The 18,853-nt window shown below is 37.2% G+C and overlaps 2 protein-coding genes across 5 annotated transcripts in view; one reads left to right on the top strand and one right to left on the bottom strand.

Annotated features, from left to right (window-relative positions):
* Positions 1-2,884: 2,884 nt before the first annotated feature.
* Positions 2,885-13,935, bottom strand: sar1b (secretion associated, Ras related GTPase 1B). The gene is made up of 7 exons (XM_066646672.1): positions 13,767-13,935; positions 11,607-11,682; positions 9,224-9,343; positions 7,410-7,475; positions 7,223-7,326; positions 4,879-5,010; positions 2,885-4,747 (listed from the first exon to the last, which is right to left on the bottom strand). The coding sequence occupies exons 2-7, from the start codon at positions 11,662-11,664 to the stop codon at positions 4,631-4,633; spliced, it is 597 nt and encodes a 198-aa protein (XP_066502769.1). The 5' UTR covers positions 11,665-11,682; positions 13,767-13,935; the 3' UTR covers positions 2,885-4,630.
* A 944-nt stretch (positions 13,936-14,879) lies between these two features.
* Positions 14,880-18,853, top strand: part of sec24a (SEC24 homolog A, COPII coat complex component) — a 38,758-nt gene continuing 34,784 nt past the window's right edge. For all 4 annotated transcript variants that reach the window (XM_066646081.1, XM_066646079.1, XM_066646080.1 and 1 more), the window contains exon 1: positions 14,880-15,200. In XM_066646081.1, the coding sequence (XP_066502178.1) occupies positions 15,143-15,200 (58 nt within the window). In that variant the 5' untranslated portion in view covers positions 14,880-15,142. The remainder of the gene's footprint in view (positions 15,201-18,853) is intronic.

The following is an 18,853-nucleotide window of genomic DNA, read 5'->3' as shown; positions in this document are numbered from 1 at the left end:
ATGTAAATAAGCAATTGAAATCATAAGTATAGTGTGGAGATTGAGAATAAAAAGAACAGTTTGGGAACAATTTTATATTTCATTAACAAAAATGGTAAAAAAAAAATTATTTGTCCAGTAGATGGCAGTATCGAGACGTTTTTAATCACAGAAAATCCAGATCTAGAAATCCTTATCCTGAGATATCTGGACCATCTTAATCCAATCTGAAAAGGTTTTGAAAAACTGGGACAAAATCTCTGAGATAATTTTGATCCTGGATAGGGATTTGATTACCCAGACCAGTGGTATTCTAACTTTTTAGACCAAAGTACCACCTATTATCAAATCAAAGCCTCCAAGTACCACCAATCAATTGTAATTTGCATGTATTACACAAAGTTGTTCTAAACAAATTCTAAAAAATTATAGAGTGTATAAAATTAATTAGGCTTAAACCTATTTAATTTTCTTTAAGCACAATTATATATTTATGAGAACATATTGAGAACCACTGATCCAGACAATTTGGATCAAGATTAAAAGTTTTGAAAAAACAGCCCCAGGACAGTATCCAAGGCAGGATCAGCTTGCAGGGAATTTACCCACAAGATAAGATTTTTTCTTATTTTGTTTCCCATCTGCTTTGCTGATTTCCTTTCATATCTGCATTATTTAACAGACACGTTTACTATATAAAATGATAATTACCCCCTTAGCTCTGCCTCCTGCATCTCCTGTCATCTTTCTAGATATTCACCATCCCCCTTAACCCTCCTCAGACTCCTCCTAGTCCCTTCCCTCACTTTCCAACATATATAAAGGCTTTAGTCTCCTGACTCATCCTAATAAACTTCTAACAGGAGACAGGTTGTTTGTATTCCAAGAAATAGGGCAGGCTGAACTAGGGCTGGACGATATGGACAAAAAAATCATATCTCAATATATTGTAGCCGAATGGCGATATAAGATATGATTATGTTGTGAAAAATAATGTGAAAAAATCTCCTATGAACACTTTATAAACAGAACATTCAGTTTTGTGTTAGTGCAAGCTCATCTCTCAATATTCAAATGAAAATCAAATGTCCATGGGGCCCAATGAAAAGGCAAAGGTCTTAAAGGTGTCTTAACTTTTCCCTCTAATTATACATTGAAAAAACAGCGTAAAGGCTGTGCTCCCAGTGTGGACTTCTGGGAAATAGCTTGTCTGCAGACACACATTTTTATCTCCGCTCTTTTACATCTCGATATATTTTAATATATCGATATATCGCCCAGCCCTGGGCTGAACCACAGGCTACCTTGCCCCCCGTGGTTCTGTGTGGGCTCTAGAACCACCATGATCCTGAACTGGATAAGTGGTTACAAACAATGAATGAAAGAATCACAGGCTCAGGATAGCTCTGGAATGCAGATTCAGGGAAATCAACAAGACAAGGGACAGGGGTGGGCGAGATCACAGGGGCAGGATTGGCCTGGATCACAGAGACAATATTGGTATGAAATACAAATGCAGCAGGCATACAGGCTTGGCCTGGACTGCAGAGGCAGTGTGAACCACAAGAGCAGCTGCATCACAGGAATGAGTGGGATCTCAAGGACAGGACTGGCAGAAATGCTTGGAGAAAAGTGTGTTGGACCACAGGCACAGGACCATTCTGAATCACGGGGACAAGACTGGGATGGATCAAATGAGCATTATAGACCTGAATTACAGTGATAAAAGTGGCATTTATTCTGATCACAGGGAATTTTGACCTGGAACACAGTTGGACTGCAGTAGCTGTAGAGTGAAACACAGGAAAATTTATAGTTTTAGGTTTGATAACAAGGGCAGTATAAGCCTGGAGCAAAATGCGAGGCGCAAGCCGGAACACCAGTGTAGGACAGGTCTGGACCATAAGGGGAGTAGCAGGTTAGACTGCAGGGGCAGGATAAGCCTGGACTGCAGAAGAAGTGTGAACCAGAGGAGAAGCACTAAAGCAGAGAGGACAGGATCACAAGGACAAGATATGCCTGAACCACAGGGAGAGGTTTGGCTTATATCACAGGGAGAATCAGCCTTGACGGCAGTAGCATATGAAGCCACTTGAAAATGAACACTGGGTGCAGGAGAAGACTGAATCACAGGGGCAGTATTGCCATAGAACACAGAGGCAGGAGCATGCTGGGTCTCCATAGCGGAGTTAAAATGGAAATATGTGGGCAGGATCATAAGGGCAAGATAGACCTGGAACAGTGACAGGAGCAGGCTGGACCACATGGGGAATATTGGCCTGGTCTGTAGGAGCAGCGGGAAACCACAGTAGAAGTACAGGAGTGGGATGGATCATAGGCACTGGAGCCAGCTGTAGCACAGGGGTGGAAGTTGACTGTACTACAGAAGGAGCAGGCTGGATGTGTGAATGACTGCGTAAGAAATGCACCCCTTAACTTAGGGCAGTTTATTTTGTGTCAAACATTCAGTCAGTCATCCTATAGGCAGGGGCACCAGCAGAGATTTTGGGTCCCATGAAAGAATATCACAATTGGCCCTCTGTCCATTGTCCGACCAGGACACACACACACTTCAACTGTAGATTGAGGGAAGAGGCAGAGCTTTTCCTACTAAACTTATTTTCCTGCTGGTCATGAAGCCACAGCTACCCCCTTTTCAAGCACTATTATAATAAAAAGGTATAAAAAGTATGAGGAATGTATGTATGAGTGATGTGCTTCCCAAGATCCTACATTTGTTTACAAATATATTTTTGACTAGTATCAGCTTTATCGTTAATTTTTGAGTGTGGCATTCTCCAATGGTGCTTTTCACAAAGTCATTTAAACATCATGCAGATACACAAAAAAACAAAATAAATGACTCAGTTACCTTTGCAAAATATACCTCTATAAATAAACTTGTGACAATCGTGACAATCTATAAAAAGCCTTGTTTTATTCCCACTTTTGTTATAAGTCAATTTTTTGTTTCAGTTCTTGTAATAAGTTCAATGTAATAATATTATTCTGCATGGTACATAAATTTGGGCAGATTTTCAGAATATTTTCTTCTTCTTTCTATTATTAGATTTCTGCCTACTTTCGGCAGGACAACGTTTACAACAATTTCAATGGCATTATTATTCAATTCTATTTTAAGAATGTAAATTATATTTGGAAAACATTTTTATTATGAAAAAGCATGGTTTGCTTTCAGAAAATTCACTGAAAGCTTTGGATCCTGTATAAATTGCAAACATTTATTACAATTTATTATGCCAACAACAGTGTCTCCCTCACACAGAACAACTCATGGAATGATAGATAGTACACAAAGGAACAGAACAACAACATAAAAAGCCTATTGTCTTTTCCTTTGTACTTTCTTTAAAGAAAGCTTTAGATAGACTATTCCCTACTATTATTGTTAATTTGGCATCCCTCATTTTAGAGTTTTTCATGTTATGTTCATTAAAATCAAGTGAAAAGGCATGCATAATAGTTATTTCTTTAAGTAATGCACATTGATCAAATAAAGAACTACTGTGGACACTTTATATGAGTCCTTCTGTGGTATTCATGTACATTACATACTGCCCATTTACTTGTAAGACATCGTCTTGGGACATTCCTCATTTTTTTATTAACAGCTGACATGAGATACTTTAAATGATAGTCAGAATGTGTGTTAACAAGAAGAACTGTTGTTTTTCAATTAAAAAAAACAAACAAACAAATAAGATTACCTGCCAATCAAGTTTCACCTCCCATATATACTTCTGCCATATATTCTGTCTGCAAAGGAAATGCTTGAGATTTATTGCCGTATCTGTCTTGCATTTCAGGTTATACTTACATGACTAAATATCAATAATGATTTTTTTTGTGGTTGTCTATTCCATTGGATACACTAGATCCTATATCTTTAGAAAAGGGATGGACAACTCTGGGGGGGGGGGGGGGGGGATTCTGTAGTTCAGTGTTCTTCTTGTTTAAACACACCCGATTAAACTGAGCATTAAATCAGCAATATAGTTGCTTCAGATTAGAAAAATCAGCTAATTGTGTAGTGCACCTGCCTTCTCTCCCCAACACCTGCTTTTGAGGGATAAGGTAACCAGGCACCCAAAATTAATGCAAATATATTAATTAGGTAAATGTTGTGACTGCTTATCATTGTGAGCCATAAAGCTGGGCCACAAGCTCCATGTTCAGACATGAGTGGGAAAAGATATCAGATTATGACAAACACTGGATGTCCCAGAATGTCTTCTATCAAAAATCTGTGGTGGGTGCAAGCTATTTTTTGTGTTAAATACTGTTTGAACTAGGTTTCCAAACCCATTATAATCATTTGCATTCTTTCAACATCAATCAGAAGTTTTGAAAATAATGAATTAAAAAAAATCAAAGTAAATAAGAAGACTTAAAGTAATGAAAATCTTCACCAGTTTGGATCTAACACAGTCACTGCTGTCATTCTCTTAGAAAAAGGTGTGAGAAAACACAAATTGGTCAATTTAATGTCCACCTAATAAAAGTCTATTTGAATCAAGCTTTACTAGTTTGCTGTTTTTCTTTTGAAGAGTGAAGGCAGGCTTTAGAACCGAGCATGGAGCTGAGTGTTGGTGTCTGACAACTCCTGGTGCATCCACTTGTAGCAGGGCCTTTAGTCAATATACTGGGAAAGCCAGCGGAAGCCCTCTCCATATCCCTGTCTCTTGAGCACACTGCACATGAACACTTCCAGTGGTCGTGTATTCAGGTCTTTCAAGGGAATGTTACCCTGGAGAGACACCAAACAAAAGTAGATACTGTTTGCATGAACCACATGAACTACATTTGTATTAAAACATAAATATCTTGACAGATGGTTTTCTTAAAAACGGTTTACAGAATGTGATAATTATTCCTTACCTTGCCTGTTGTATGGCCATACAATCCAAATAATTCACGCAGTTTCTCCTCACTGATGGCTTCCGGCTTGTCGATCTTGTTACCAAGGATCAGGATAGGCACGTTTCCGATAGTTTCATCTGTCAATAGTGCCTGTTGGATTTGGACATATATGAATCAATCAATTAATAAATAAATAAAACCATTTATGGTTGAAGAACTAAGAGATCAGTTTTCTTGCAACATAAAATATTTGTAATTGTCACTGTGTTATGTGGCAGCAAGAAATGAATAACAGTCACTGACTTACATAAATGTTTATTTGTACAAAGATGGCTATACCAAACAAGGAAAAATACAATTGAATGTTCTGCTGGAATATGCTCAGCCATTAAATTGATTGGCTACAGCAGCAAGCCTAAATACAGCTGTTGATATTATAATAAATAGTATGATTTCTTTAAGATACCTATACTGAACAAATATATAAACACAACACTTTCGTTTTTGCTCCCATGTTTCCCCAAATGGATTACCTTGGCAAAGTGCTCACTAACACAGATTTAGACAAATTTGTGAACAATATGAGAGAAAGGCCTTTTGTGTACATAGAAAAAGTCTTAGACCTTTGAGGTCACCTCATGAAAAATGGGAGGAAAAACAAGTATTGTGTTATTTTTTATTATTTTTGTTCAGTATAAAATAAATCCTATTTACAACTAAGTGACAGTGACACTGAAGTGATTGTGGTTGGCATGTTTGTAGTAGCTGATCTGATACAGCAGTGCTGCTGGGGTTTTTATACACAGGCTATTCTATTAGATCACCTGCCATCTTTGTCCACCTTATAGATATAAAGTCACAGACCGGACACAGGAATGTGCCCGCGAGAGGCTGTTGGTGGACTATTCTCAGCAAAAGGTGTGAAAGCCAACATCTGTCATGGTATAGCAGCACATCAGTTCTCAAAGCATGGTACATTTGCATATTTGTAAAAGTACCATTGATGCAAAGGCATATATTGAGATTTTAGAGAGACATATGTAGCCATAAAAATGTCTTCTCCCAGGAAGTCCATGGTTATTTAAACAAGACAAATACAGGCCTCATTCTGTTGGTGCTACCTAAGCATGGCTTCCTTAAAATGTGTGTGTGTGTGTGTGTTTGTGTGTGTGTATGGCCTGCCTGCATTCCACATAAAAATATAAGACATGAAGAGGAGAATCAGACAGTGGTGGCCACAGACTATTGAGCATCACAGGTTTCGTGTCAAGCAAGAATGGACAAAAATTCCACCTGAAAAACTGCTACTCATTTCTAAAACAATCAAGAAATGTAATAAAAAGGAAAGGACATGTAACAAAGTTAAGCGTTATGTATCAAACTGTGCTGTATGTATCACGTCACTCCACTGCTGTGCTCCCTTCACTGGCTTCCTGTGGCTGCCCACATCAGGTTTAAAAATCTCATGCTTGCCTACAAAGCCGAAAACAGAACAGTCCCTCCCTGCCTTATGGCAATGATCAAGAGTGGGACTGCACCTTGAGCCCTTCAAGCTTCATGTACAGCTCGACTTGACCTGCCATGACCCACTTGAGTGAGCACTAAGTGTACACCGTAACAGATTGTATTTATACTGCATTTAACTCCTTTTTTTTTGAGGTTGGAGCACTGACTAGATGCTGTGTATTGCACTTACTACGTTTTTGTTCTTTCTAGGTATCAGCACTGGCCCTTGTTCTGGCAACATCTGAGCTCAGGAGAAGTTTGGAACCTATTTATACTAGCTATAGATACACATTCTGTCTGAACACTAAGCAATTTTGTGAGTCGTTCTTGATAAGAGCGTCTGCTAAATGTTGTAAAGGTAATGTATCAAATTTGCAGTAGTGCACTGTGGTGAAATAGGTAGTGTCGCTGTCACACAGCTCCATTTTACTGTGGCTATGCTTTCAAGCCCCACTGAGTGACTGTCTGTGAGAAATTTGGTGTGATCTACGTGTGTCTGCGGTGATTTAGCTGTTATAGTATGTCCGTAGGTGTGAGTGAACTTGAGTGTGGTGCCCTCTGATAGACTGGCACCCCATCTAGGGCGTATTCCTTGTACTCAGTGATTCCGGGTAGGCTTTGGACCCCTGTGACTCTAAATGGGATAAGCAGTTATGGACCATCTTGAACCTTAATGTTTAACTGTTTTTTTTTTATGGAATTTTACTAAAATTATCCAACTTTCCCAAAATAATGTTTGTATATATTAATACAAAACTGAAACTAGTTAACCACAAGCCTGAACTGGATAAGCGGTCATAGGCAATGCATAAATGAATGAAACTAGTTAATGGCCGTAATAATAACAGTGACTCACATCAAGTTCTGTTTTGGATTCAGCCAGTCTAGCGTGGTCTATGCAGTCAATGAGAAAAACAATGCCATTGATGGCTGGGAGGTAGTTTTTCCATACTCTTCGTGCTAGGAGACAAAATAAAATATTTGAGTATTTTTGTCAAAGACAGATTTAAAAGAAAATTAAGGTATTTTATTGCACAACCTACCCTGTGCGTGGCCACCAAGATCAAAGGTGGTGAAGGTCATTCCAGCAATTGTCAGCTCTTCGGAGGCTAAGAATCAAATAGAGTGAGAGGACAGTTACAGTTTTCCTTAGCTACAGCAATACCAGACAATTGTAACTGCTGCTACCAATAATTTCTAATTGGTATTTGTTGAGCGAGAGCATCTTCCCTATGAAAATGAATCACAATGAAACTAAAATGTGTTTAAACATTTTACACAAAGTCATAGCCACTGTCCCAGATTATGGAAACACTGTAAATATGTTTACATTAGGGATATAAGCTGTATAGTAACTGCCCAGTAACTGTTCCTCTTGATGTAAATTACAGCAGGTATTTTAGAGTCAGCAGCTAAAAAAAAACTCGATGTCTGAATTAGCAGCTTTTCTTTATCTGTGAAACACTACTGAGTTAAGAAATGTCTTACTCCTGTGTGATGAAGAAAGATGAGCGCATGCCTTGATTACTTAGTTTAGAAAATTAGAATTTGTAATTCATTGTATTCAGTGTGTTTCAACAGAAACCACATATAAGTATCAACCACATAAATATCTTTGTGTTCATTATTTTCACTTTTTTCCCCCCTCAGTTTCATATATTTTTTCAATAATTGTTTTATTTAATTTGATTTGGGTAATTCTTTTAATCAAAAACATTTTTTATAAAATTCCGAGGGTGTTTCCTCACCATTTACTTCTCCCCAATCTGTTAGCATGCTGGAAACCGGTCTAATGTGTTTACAAAGCCCTTCTCATGGCAAAGAAAGGCCATCTGGAATTTTTTAGACAATGGAGAGAACTCCAAACTTTAAAAAGCACAAACAGGGGATGAGGAGGTTGTTCCATTCCTGTTCCATAAGTGGGGAATACTGACTTTCTACTGCTTCAAATTACTTTAGGTGGTAATATCTCCAAATTTGGATGACAGCTAACTTTGTAACATTATCTGTAACCGCTTATCCAGTTCAGGATAGCAGTGGGTCTGGAGCCTACCCAGAATCATTGGGCACAAGGCAGGAACACACCCTGAAGCGGCTGCCAGTCCTTCACAGGGTGACACACACACACGACATTTTTGAGTCGCCAATCCACCTACCAACGAGTGTTTTTGGACAGTGGGAGTAAACTGGAGCACCCATGCGGACACGGGGAGAACACACCAAACTCCTCATATGCAGTCACCCGGAGCTGGACTTTAACTACTACCTGCTGCACCACCATGCCACCCCACTTCATTACAGAAAATGCTAAAAAAAAAAAAAAAATTAACAACTTGTGTTTTCTGTGGTAATCCAAACAGTGATTAAAACTTACATACAAGTTAATTTTCAGCCACAGACAAACAACTCTTTTCTCTCCTGAAACAAAAATCTGTTTTGCAAGGTATATGTCCGGCAGCACTGAATACGAGGGCTACCTTTAATTCACTTCCAAGTAAAAATGTATTGCTTGACTGAAGTTGTCTGTTTCATTGCTGTAAATGGCATGTTTAATGCAATTTCAATCCCATAAATACACAAGAGAAATTAGCATAAATATTATAGCCACAAAAAATAAATAAATAAATAAATAAAAATAAAAATAAAAAAAAGCCGAAAACTAAATCTCGGGCAGCCTTGGTTAACAGTACACAACAGTTTTAATCCTATTTCACAAATAAGTGGTTCATGAGTACAACCATTTCTTTATTTTAAAAAGAAAAACCCTAATCTAAATACTAACAAATATTTACTCTCAATATAAAGACAGAATCAGCATCATATTTTAGGGAACTCACATTTGAAAAGACTGACTTACTTGGATGCAAGGTTGGCACGTGTTGACCCAATCTATCATCTTTAAGCATATGCAGTAGTGTTGTCTTGCCAGCATTGTCCAGGCCAAGAAATACTAATTTACCTGATTTCTTGTACAGCCCTGAAAGAATGAGAAATAATATCACTGTGCAGCTCAGAATTTGTTGTTTCAAGGTTAAGAAAAATCTAATTGAGAAACATAGTATAAATTTTCACGAAAACCTATAAGAAATTTAATTATACAGAGTCAAGGTGTAAAGATTTCAATAAAAAAAAAATAATTTTCACTGTTGTCAAAGACAAAACAATGGTTTTTATTATTAAGGGAGGAAAAAAATACAAACCTACATTGCCCATGAAAGTTTTTTCACACAGGGCCATGTAGGTTTGGACTTTTTCACACCACTGTAAACTTGACCAGTATAGTTCGATCAGTGTGTCTTTACTCATTTTAAATGACGATGATGATGATAATGATGATGATATGAGACTGAATTATGTTATCTCTACTGGTGACTAGTTATAACATCAAAATTTTCTGTTGAGTACTTGGAACTAGTGATCTGAAAAAACCCTTATAGTGCCATGTTTTGTTCTGTTTTGACTTGACCTGTGACTTGTGTAATGCAGTTTCTACAAAACCCAAATTCAGAAATGTTGGGACACTGCAAAAATGTAAAAAAAAAAAAAAAAAAAATGCAACAAGTGGTCTGGTTGCCGTCACAGGGGGATGAAGGGTCCTTGCACAATGGTGCAAGTGGTAACCTCAAACTCAAAAAGTAATCAAAGTAGGGGCTAGTCATGTTTGCGGACTACATTTGATGCAAATTACTTTTATTGTCTGAGAATCCCAAGAACTCATATGTCAGTCTATAGTATACATGTCTTTTTCTTAGTGGCACTATACCTTTGATTCAGAATAGCTACATTTATATAAAGAAAATCAATTTTCATCTATTATTATAGGATTCAGATGAACTGTCAATGAAGATTTAGAAAGAAATCATAAAAAATGTGTGAAAAATACAAAATAAATTCCAAAAAGGCAGACTTCCTACTGGGTGGAGTCACTTAACAATACTGCAAACACATGGAATAACGTTGGTTAGGTTCATACGAAATTTCATGGGTGTTTAAGAGAAATGTTTTGGAGAAATGTTGTGGCAATCCCTGTGGATTTAAGTGCAGCATTGAGAATGATTCACCACCCAAAACATACCTGCTCTGTGGTGGACTTTTGGGGGCCCTGACAATTGTGGCTGTGTACATCATTGTAGTATGACAGTTTTTTATATTGTGCACTCTAAGGTCAAGCTCATTCAACATTGGTGTCCAGCCTGACCCTACATGGATTGGTATTTCTCTAGATTTCCTTGAATCATGTAATAATATTAAGTGTGATAGATAATATAAAAGACAGATTCTTTGGATATTTGCATTGCATTGCAATGTCCTGTTTGAACTATCTGACAATTCTCTCATGACGTTTTGCATAAGGTAATAAGCAAAAACCTATTTTAGCTTGCAAAGACTGAGCCTTTGGTGCATGGCTTTTTAGAATTCACCTTATATTCAGCTATTTATGGTGTAATGTTCAAAACAGCAGTACATATGCTTTCAATCTTATTTTGCACCTGTTCAAATGTTTTTTGGAGTCTGTTTCAGGAATTGGATAAAAATTTAGTTTATATTAAAAATAAACAAATTTAAAAAAAAGGTAAAAAACACATAATATACCAACTCTTCTGGAAATAGGGTGTATATATCCTGGCACCTACATTCCTGTATTTCCCACCAGGTTTCAAAACATTAAACATCTCATGTGCAGGGTATGTGTGGTCTTTAACCATATCTTTAACCCAACTACAGACCCTCTCTTATTAGATTTTTTTGTATGGAGAGAGATCGGTTCCTATCATACTGTGTGCTATCTTGACAAACCTTAGCAGAGCTTTCCTAGAGGTACTGTTCATTGTTAAGAAAGATTTTGGTTTTTGAAAAATGCAAATAAAGATACAAGTAGTGAGTTTAATGAAAAGCAAAATTGATAGGTGGTAACTAAAAATTACCCCCACTTGGTCTGGAAAATCACTGCAGGCTGCACATTTAGTTTGTAATATTAAAAAGGTTGGCAACCCCTGGCATATGGTTTTTGTACCAACCCACTTGAAATTCCTAAAACAATATTAGGATCCTAAAAGCAATTTTATTTTCTGTGATAATAAACTGATTATTACTGGATTACCAGGCTGCATGTTTGTGTAGCCATAGTGAAAGTTGTGAGAAAAGTGTGTTATAAAAATAATGACATCTGCAACTTTGTGCTGTTCATACTGAGAATTCTTTACTCATTTAAAGTAATTTGTATTATGTAAAACACTTACCTAGAAACTGCAGTACACTACTGAAACCACTATAAATCCAATCAAATATGAAGGACATATCTGGGTCTTATAAATTCTGAAAAAGAAAATAAAAAGTATGACACCATAAAAAAAAACATAGCGTAGTGTACTAGATTCCTGCTAGTACACTTCTGCGTTGACTCTACCACTGTGCATAAAAGTACAGCTAAATGTATTTGCTTGTTATTTTAGGTAACTGTACCAATATAACAGGCCTGTGAGTATAGATAGAGTAAAATAGTACTGCAAATATTTTTCATATTTTTTCGACTATTATCTGGAATATTTGAAATGAGAAATTAAATGTGTGATATGTCTTCATTGTTTAGCATACAACGAAATGTGTCTTCCACATTTACCCCATCTGTGGGGCAATGGACAAACACCCAGATCGGTGGGCAGCTATCCCTGAAACCCAGGGAGCAGTTATTGGTTCTGTGCCTTTTCCAAGGGCACATCAGCCATGGATTCCTTAACTCCCACCGTCCTCAATTTCCTTGTCAGTCGTGGGATTTGAACCAATGACATTTCAGTCCTAAGCCCTTTTCTCTAATCATTAGGACAGGGCTGCCCACGTGTTGGGCAATGAAATGTTATCTTAATAATAATAATAATAATGATTATTATTTTTATTATTATTAACATTAAATATATTTCACTTTTATGACTTAATCAGAAAATAAAAAACATTTAAACTATAAAAAGATTGTCCAAAATCAGAAAATACTAATCTTCAGTACTGGTGTGCAATCAACCATCAGAAAATATACTGGCATCATTTTAGCTGCATCATTTATGACATGTGATATGAATCACCCATGTATATGAGTGCTGCATTTTAGCTGTTGTTCCTTGAATATATAAAAAGAAACAAATAAATAAATCATTACGGGAGCAGTATTAAGTTACCCCCATACATTTGTGAGTAGTCAATCCAAAATTTCTAGCACAACCAGAACAAACCTGTACTATAATTAAATATTCCAGACATATAATTTGTTTTTAAATGTGACAACATATTTAACATTTCATCTCATTTGACACATCACATTCAATGCATATGTACAGTGACATTTTACAGGGATTAGGTCGCATATTTTGTGACATGCTCTTAGGAAAGTTCTTGGAACTCCAACAAGTTGAAAAATATTCAGGTAGCGCTGACTGATTTAAGTGTAAATTTAAATTGACAAAATTCAGCTGAGGAGTGGCTGTCAATAATGTTAAACTTCAGTACATTTCTCAGTCATTTGGGCTTTAGTTCCAGAACTATAGTATACTACAATAATTATACACAAAATGAGCCCTTCAATCGTTATTTGATTCAACTGTAAACAAGTATGCACAAACAAGAAGGCTGATTAAATGTACTTTCTGTCTCATCCATGAGCGCTAATATTTCTCTTGTAGCATTAATATTGTCACTGCCGTCCACTAATCTCGAAGTTATCAGTGGCTTGTGAGTCAAGTTGCACAAGTTTAATCCTAGCACTAGGTTAAAGTACAGCCACAGCAAATGTCAGGACCATATAAATACAGATGAACTACACGTCAGCATGTCTTCCTCTTGAACCCGAGTATGCTTTTTCAGATTAGTGCTGGCGCATCGACTATATTTACGTTTGAAACTTGGAGGAGGAAATGTGTTTTTCTTTGAAACAAAACGTACATTTTCAACATGTTACACTGCTGTTAAACGTGTTGTTGAGAATTAAATGGAATAAACATAGGCAATACTAAACGTTTTGCTGAATAAAAACGGCATTCTGAACTTTAATGTCTATCTACGTGTCACTCGCGTCTGCGACGTAGCTAGCGAAATTTACAGCGGAGGTTCTTCCAACGGCAAGTGATGTTAAAACGTCTGCTAGCGAAATTTTCACCAAGATCAATGTAGCTCAAGCGGCGTTCGGGTGTGACCACACATTGACTTGATGTGTCCAAACACGTTATGAGTTAAATTACATTAAGTCCAGTACACATAAGTCAGACAGTGGAGCCGGAGAACTAGGTAAATTACTCAAGAGTGCTTTCCTTTGAACTTAGCTTGTCGGCTGTTAGCCAACCTGAACTGGCTAGCAGTAGATCTAAGTGCTGAAGCAGTTCTGCTGTCCATAAACTCAACTCATGGTGACATACCTCTTAGTTATATGTAGAACAGAGAGTGGAAGTCTCTGTAATCAACAGAATTGAATGTGAAGTCCTTAGTAAGAACCGTCTCTGCTGCCCGTGTTTTGCTCCACAGCCACGACACACAGCAATGGCCGACCGCCTGTCCCCGGGCCTGCCCACCCCTTCCTCTTTCTGTATCCAGCTAAATCTTCCGACATTGACACCATTCAGAACGGTGAAGACGGCCCGAATTAGTTAACTTACTAACGTGAACGCAACTGATAGGCCATAAACACGCTAATTATATTTTCTTATGTGAAAATATAGAATCACTGCACTTTTGAAATAAATCTGACAAGAATTGATGAATGTACGCATGCACACATTTTATATAAAATCAAGTGTGAAGAAAAAATAAATAAATCAATATATATATATACACAAAGAGTTAAAATTTTATTTGTCACATGCATTGTCATACACATGAAAAGTTGCAAGTGAAATGCTGTTTGCATTGTAAAAAAACAAAAAAGCTGCATTGCAAGCACTGGAACAAAGATAAGACAGACATGCTTGCTAGGCCCTATATATCTATATACAGTTAATATGAAAATAATTACTTTATTTGTCCATCTTTATCTCGAACAGTGGCATTACATAAAACAGGATTTCTCAGCCAGCCAGCTAACTTAAGCCCAAATTTGAGGACTATCAATCTCTCTCCCAGCTCTGTTCTTAATGGACAGTTTTTAATTTGCGCTTAAGTTACCTAGTGATTCTCAGTCTTGGTCCTCTTTGGGGTTGTAGTTTTCTCCTCACTCCATTACACCAACTTAAACTTGACACTGGGTTGTTTAATATGTCTTTAGTTAACTGTGTTGGGAGAAAACGAACGACTAAATTGTGAAGCCCAGTGGCTACCAGGACCGGAACTTGGAACCACTGCGCTAAACTGAGAAATTATGATTTGTATAATACACCCCACGTTTTAGATATCTCAACAGAAATATTCCAAGTTGTTTCCAGTACGCTTCCAAACGTGCAAGCGACAGGAAATGCCACGTGTACTAAGTGCGCATGCCTGGTGCTGAGAGTGCAGTTTATCCTGAGCGCCGCCGCTTCCTGTGAACAGAGTGATGATTCGCACAGGGACACAGCTGAGCGGACAGCAATGACTACACAATCGTATTTTCACAAATTTTCTTAGCTGTGGACTTTGATAAGTGTGTCTTTTGTAGATCTGGGAGGCACATTGTAACTCATTTTTTCTTGTATGTCAAGCTGGGACGTGGTTTGTTTCGCCGCTTCTTTGCTTTTTCCATTTTGTTTCGTTTCGTTGGATCGTGAGCTAACTTATCTCCCACGAAACACCTCAAGTTTCAGCTGGGTATTCCGATTTCCAGATGTCCAACCGTGATTATAACTCTAAAAACGGGCCTGGGGGGGCGTCGTATATAAACGGTAAGTACCCTACCTGAGATAGAGTTAACTTTTATTTGAACGGAATCTTCAGTTTGACATGGCTAGCTAATGTTAACCTGACCTGCCAAACCAGAGAGGACGACTCAATCGTTAGATCCTTCAGAACCGTAACATTTCTGTGACAGCGTAAAAAAAAACGACCTGGTTTGTTCAGTGCTAATATTCCCGTCAGCTAAAATATAACGCAGCTTTGTAGAGTTAGCCAGGTAATATGTTGAAGGACTTTTACTATATAAATATTAGCTGTTGTGCCGAGTAGTTTGTAGTGTCGAAGTTTATTACTCACCGTGGTAGGAACTAGACATAATTCAGACTATTTAAGTGAGCTGACTTAAATTTGCCAGGGCAATTGCAACAGTCGGCTGTCTTGAAAAGTAAGAAGCTTAAATATGTAGTTTAGATTTCTCACATTGCACTTTTTCAAAACTAATACAGTGTACATATTTTTGAATTGACGATCATAGCTTTAGATGACTGCTTGGTTGTCGCTTAGTTAAGAGTTGATAGTGCTGTTGTGGCAGTAAACTAAGGGCGATTTTACGTGGCCCGCGAGTCCTTTAATTACAATCCTTGTCATGCAAATAGGATTACTATTTTATTAATAATTGTACTCTCTGCTAGGCCCCTAAAATTCAATACAGATATCTTTTGGAATGTGGTTAGGTATAAAATATTCTAACTAAGATTTCTTTAATCAAATTACAGTTGGAGTAATTTGAACTTGATTCTTGAATGTGATTTGTAAACACTCATTTTTTTGTAAAAACATTCATGGCACTCTTGATAAAGAAAGAATAAAGAAAATGGAACAAATTACTCGCTCAGAAACCCATATCTTATAAATTTCTGTTATCTTCACTATCATGTTCCAGTCTGTTTTCATTAATTAAAGTCAGTTTTAAATTAAAATTTCCCCCATAATGCAAAGCAAAGTGAGTATAGTGATGTTTGATTTTTTTTTTTTTTTTTTTTTTTTGCAATAGAAATCTATTGTTCTTCTGAAGTTCTAGTATGAGCTGTGGCTTTTCTGACAATTGCATGTATGTTTAAACATACCTTGTAAAAGTCTTTTGTAAGTCTTTTCAGTTTACTCAGATGCTCTTTTTCAGTCCCCTGTGTAATTACTGGCACCCAGGTAGAGTAAAAAAGAAATAATATTCTGGTGAATTAGCTCAATTTCACACTGAAAATTGAGGGGGGAAACAGGTTAATTGAAGAAAATGATCATGACAAGAAAAAAAAAGTTTATTTTTTAAAAAAATAAACAAGTGTCACAGGCCAGATGGCTCAGCTGTTAAAAATGTCATAAAGCTTCAGAAATTAAGTATAAAGATTATTAACAGTTGAATTACGTATTAAGATAAGATGCATTTTGCACTGTGCACCAACTTTCCTGGACATAGTGTCTGTACAAGCATGTATACAGTTTTGGCATCGGCATCGATACTGGCACTTAAACACGGTATCGGTATCAGCTACAGAGAGCACTGATACCATAGTTGTGTTAGAATATGGACCACTACTCACTATTCCCTACATCTAGTACACCAATCACTTTACGGGACACACCACATGAATCAAATACTGACGCACATACATGCTGCTAGATGCAGCTCAATTTAAAGTTGGGGCAGATTATAAACAGACTGGGAATTCACACTACACAATTGTTTTTGTTGATTTTTACAGAGATTAGAAATATACCATGCACATTACACAACCCCAAACTCCCAAATCAAGCATGCAACTCATGTTTCCTTAGAGACAAACGCAGACATACAACTTGCTGCAGTTATTGTTTGTGCTGCTATTTGTGTAGATCCACAAATAAAAAAACATGTATAAATGTTTTTAGGTCATGGATGGGAAAACATAATCGGCGCAGTGTCTACGCACTGCAGATTACACACTGGAGATTAGTAGAATAGCACATAGATGCGGCTACATTCCACCTTAAATGGTTCAGAAACAGCACTGAAGCACATGCCAGTGTTGTGTCATTTAAGGTGGAATGGAAAATTAGAATTCAGTGTGAACAAGGCTGTAACAGCCTGTTGTGTGGTCCACCATTTTCTCCCTCAGGTACTACTTGTCCCTGGGGGACATGTGCATCCAGCACTCTGTAATATATTGTAGTTTTTCATAGTTTTACAGTTTAATTGAGAAGGTCAGCCCTGCAGAACCAGAAATCCATAGGGAGGAGTTGAATGTGATCCAGTTCCTCCTTCATTGTGTTGTCATTGTATAAGACTAAAACTGGCTCCTCGTAGTACAATCTAACCCTTACCCTAAACCTAACCTTCCAGGAAGAATGTTGGATGTGGGCAGAGTTGGATGTGTTCCGACCCTACCGAGTGGATTTCTGTCTCTGCAGTGAGGAGTAATGGGTTTAATCCGTACTCCACTAGCACTCCACTGCACACACCTGTGTTTTCTTTCTGTTGTCCATTCTCATTGGCTGTTGAAGGGACTCATTCAGCCTATAGTTGGTGGAGAGTTTACACTACACGACTACATCCAAATTTGAGTCGAAAACATCAAACGCTTGATATGCTGCGACTGGTCTGTAACTCAGTTTCGAGGCAAAATATTTAAAATCAGGCTATATGTTGTGTAGTGTAACCCCAGCTTAAAGTATGCCAAAGAACACTGACTTCAGTCAAGCAACCGCATAGAAGCACAGGTCAGCCGCAGTCCTTATAAATTGCATTTCACAGTCGTGACAAATATCCTCATAAAAAACTGTTGTAAATGTGTAAAAACTGTTCAGTCAGGCTAGACTATGTCTTGATAATATGTACTTGATACTGCATTGTGGAAATATTTATTTATAATTTTTTTTAATGGCTCTGAGACTTAAAATTTTATGTGCAGTTAGTAAAGACATAAATTAGGTTCATTCAAACTTATCTTATTAGCAATTCTTATTAGCAATACAGAACACTGCTTTAGCAAAGAAAATCTGTAAGTATAGCAATATAAATATCTGGATGTATAGGCATCTGTCTAGTAGTTAAGATGGAGTCAGTATCGGTGCTCGTTATCGGCTGATACTTGAACATGAAACATCAGTATCCGAAGGTAAAAAGTGCACCCCTAGTATGTACATGTCTTTAATACTGAAATGCACAGAAAGAGGGCAGTTGCTTTGATGTGATGTAGACTTTGCAACTTTCACAACAAGAACATTTTATAATACATAGTTTGATAAGAGACAATGCTAGATGTCTTGGCTGACCAGTTGACCCTGGCCTTAAAAATTGTTTTCACTTACTCTCTTTTATTTTGGGTATAATTGCAGTGTTGGGGTAATGAATGTTCAAAAATATTCAGAACTGTAATTTTTTTTGCAAATACTTTTTAATTCCTTGAAATCATATTTATATAAAATACATAGTCGATATAAACCAAAAGCATCTGGTGTCTCATATTTTTATGATTGGTCAAGAAATTAAATGGAGGAAATAATGGAAAAGATGGTGAGTTCAACAAAAGAAATCAATAATTTGGTATGGTTTTCAATGTTCAATTGAGTGTAGCTGACAAAGTTTTAGGAGTTCTGGGGTGGTTTTGAGAAAAGTTAGTGTGGAGCCCTGCTTTCATATTCCATCCATCCATCATCTGTAACCGCT

The sequence above is a fragment of the Hoplias malabaricus genome, chromosome 15 (genome assembly GCF_029633855.1).
Source record: "Hoplias malabaricus isolate fHopMal1 chromosome 15, fHopMal1.hap1, whole genome shotgun sequence".
Lineage (NCBI taxonomy): Eukaryota > Metazoa > Chordata > Actinopteri > Characiformes > Erythrinidae > Hoplias > Hoplias malabaricus.
The sequence above is the reverse complement of the archived record's forward strand: the minus strand, read 5'-3'. Positions and strand labels throughout refer to the sequence as shown.

Coding starts and splice junctions, on each gene's coding strand:
- sar1b (XM_066646672.1), bottom strand. CDS start 11,664: ATGTCCTTCATATTTGATTGGATTTATAGTGGTTTCAGTAGTGTACTG. Junction 7,476..9,223: donor CGTGCCAACCTTGCATCCAA/GTAAGTCAGTCT, acceptor TTTGATTCTTAG/CCTCCGAAGAGCTGACAATT. Junction 5,011..7,222: donor AATCCAAAACAGAACTTGAT/GTGAGTCACTGT, acceptor CAAATCCAACAG/GCACTATTGACAGATGAAAC.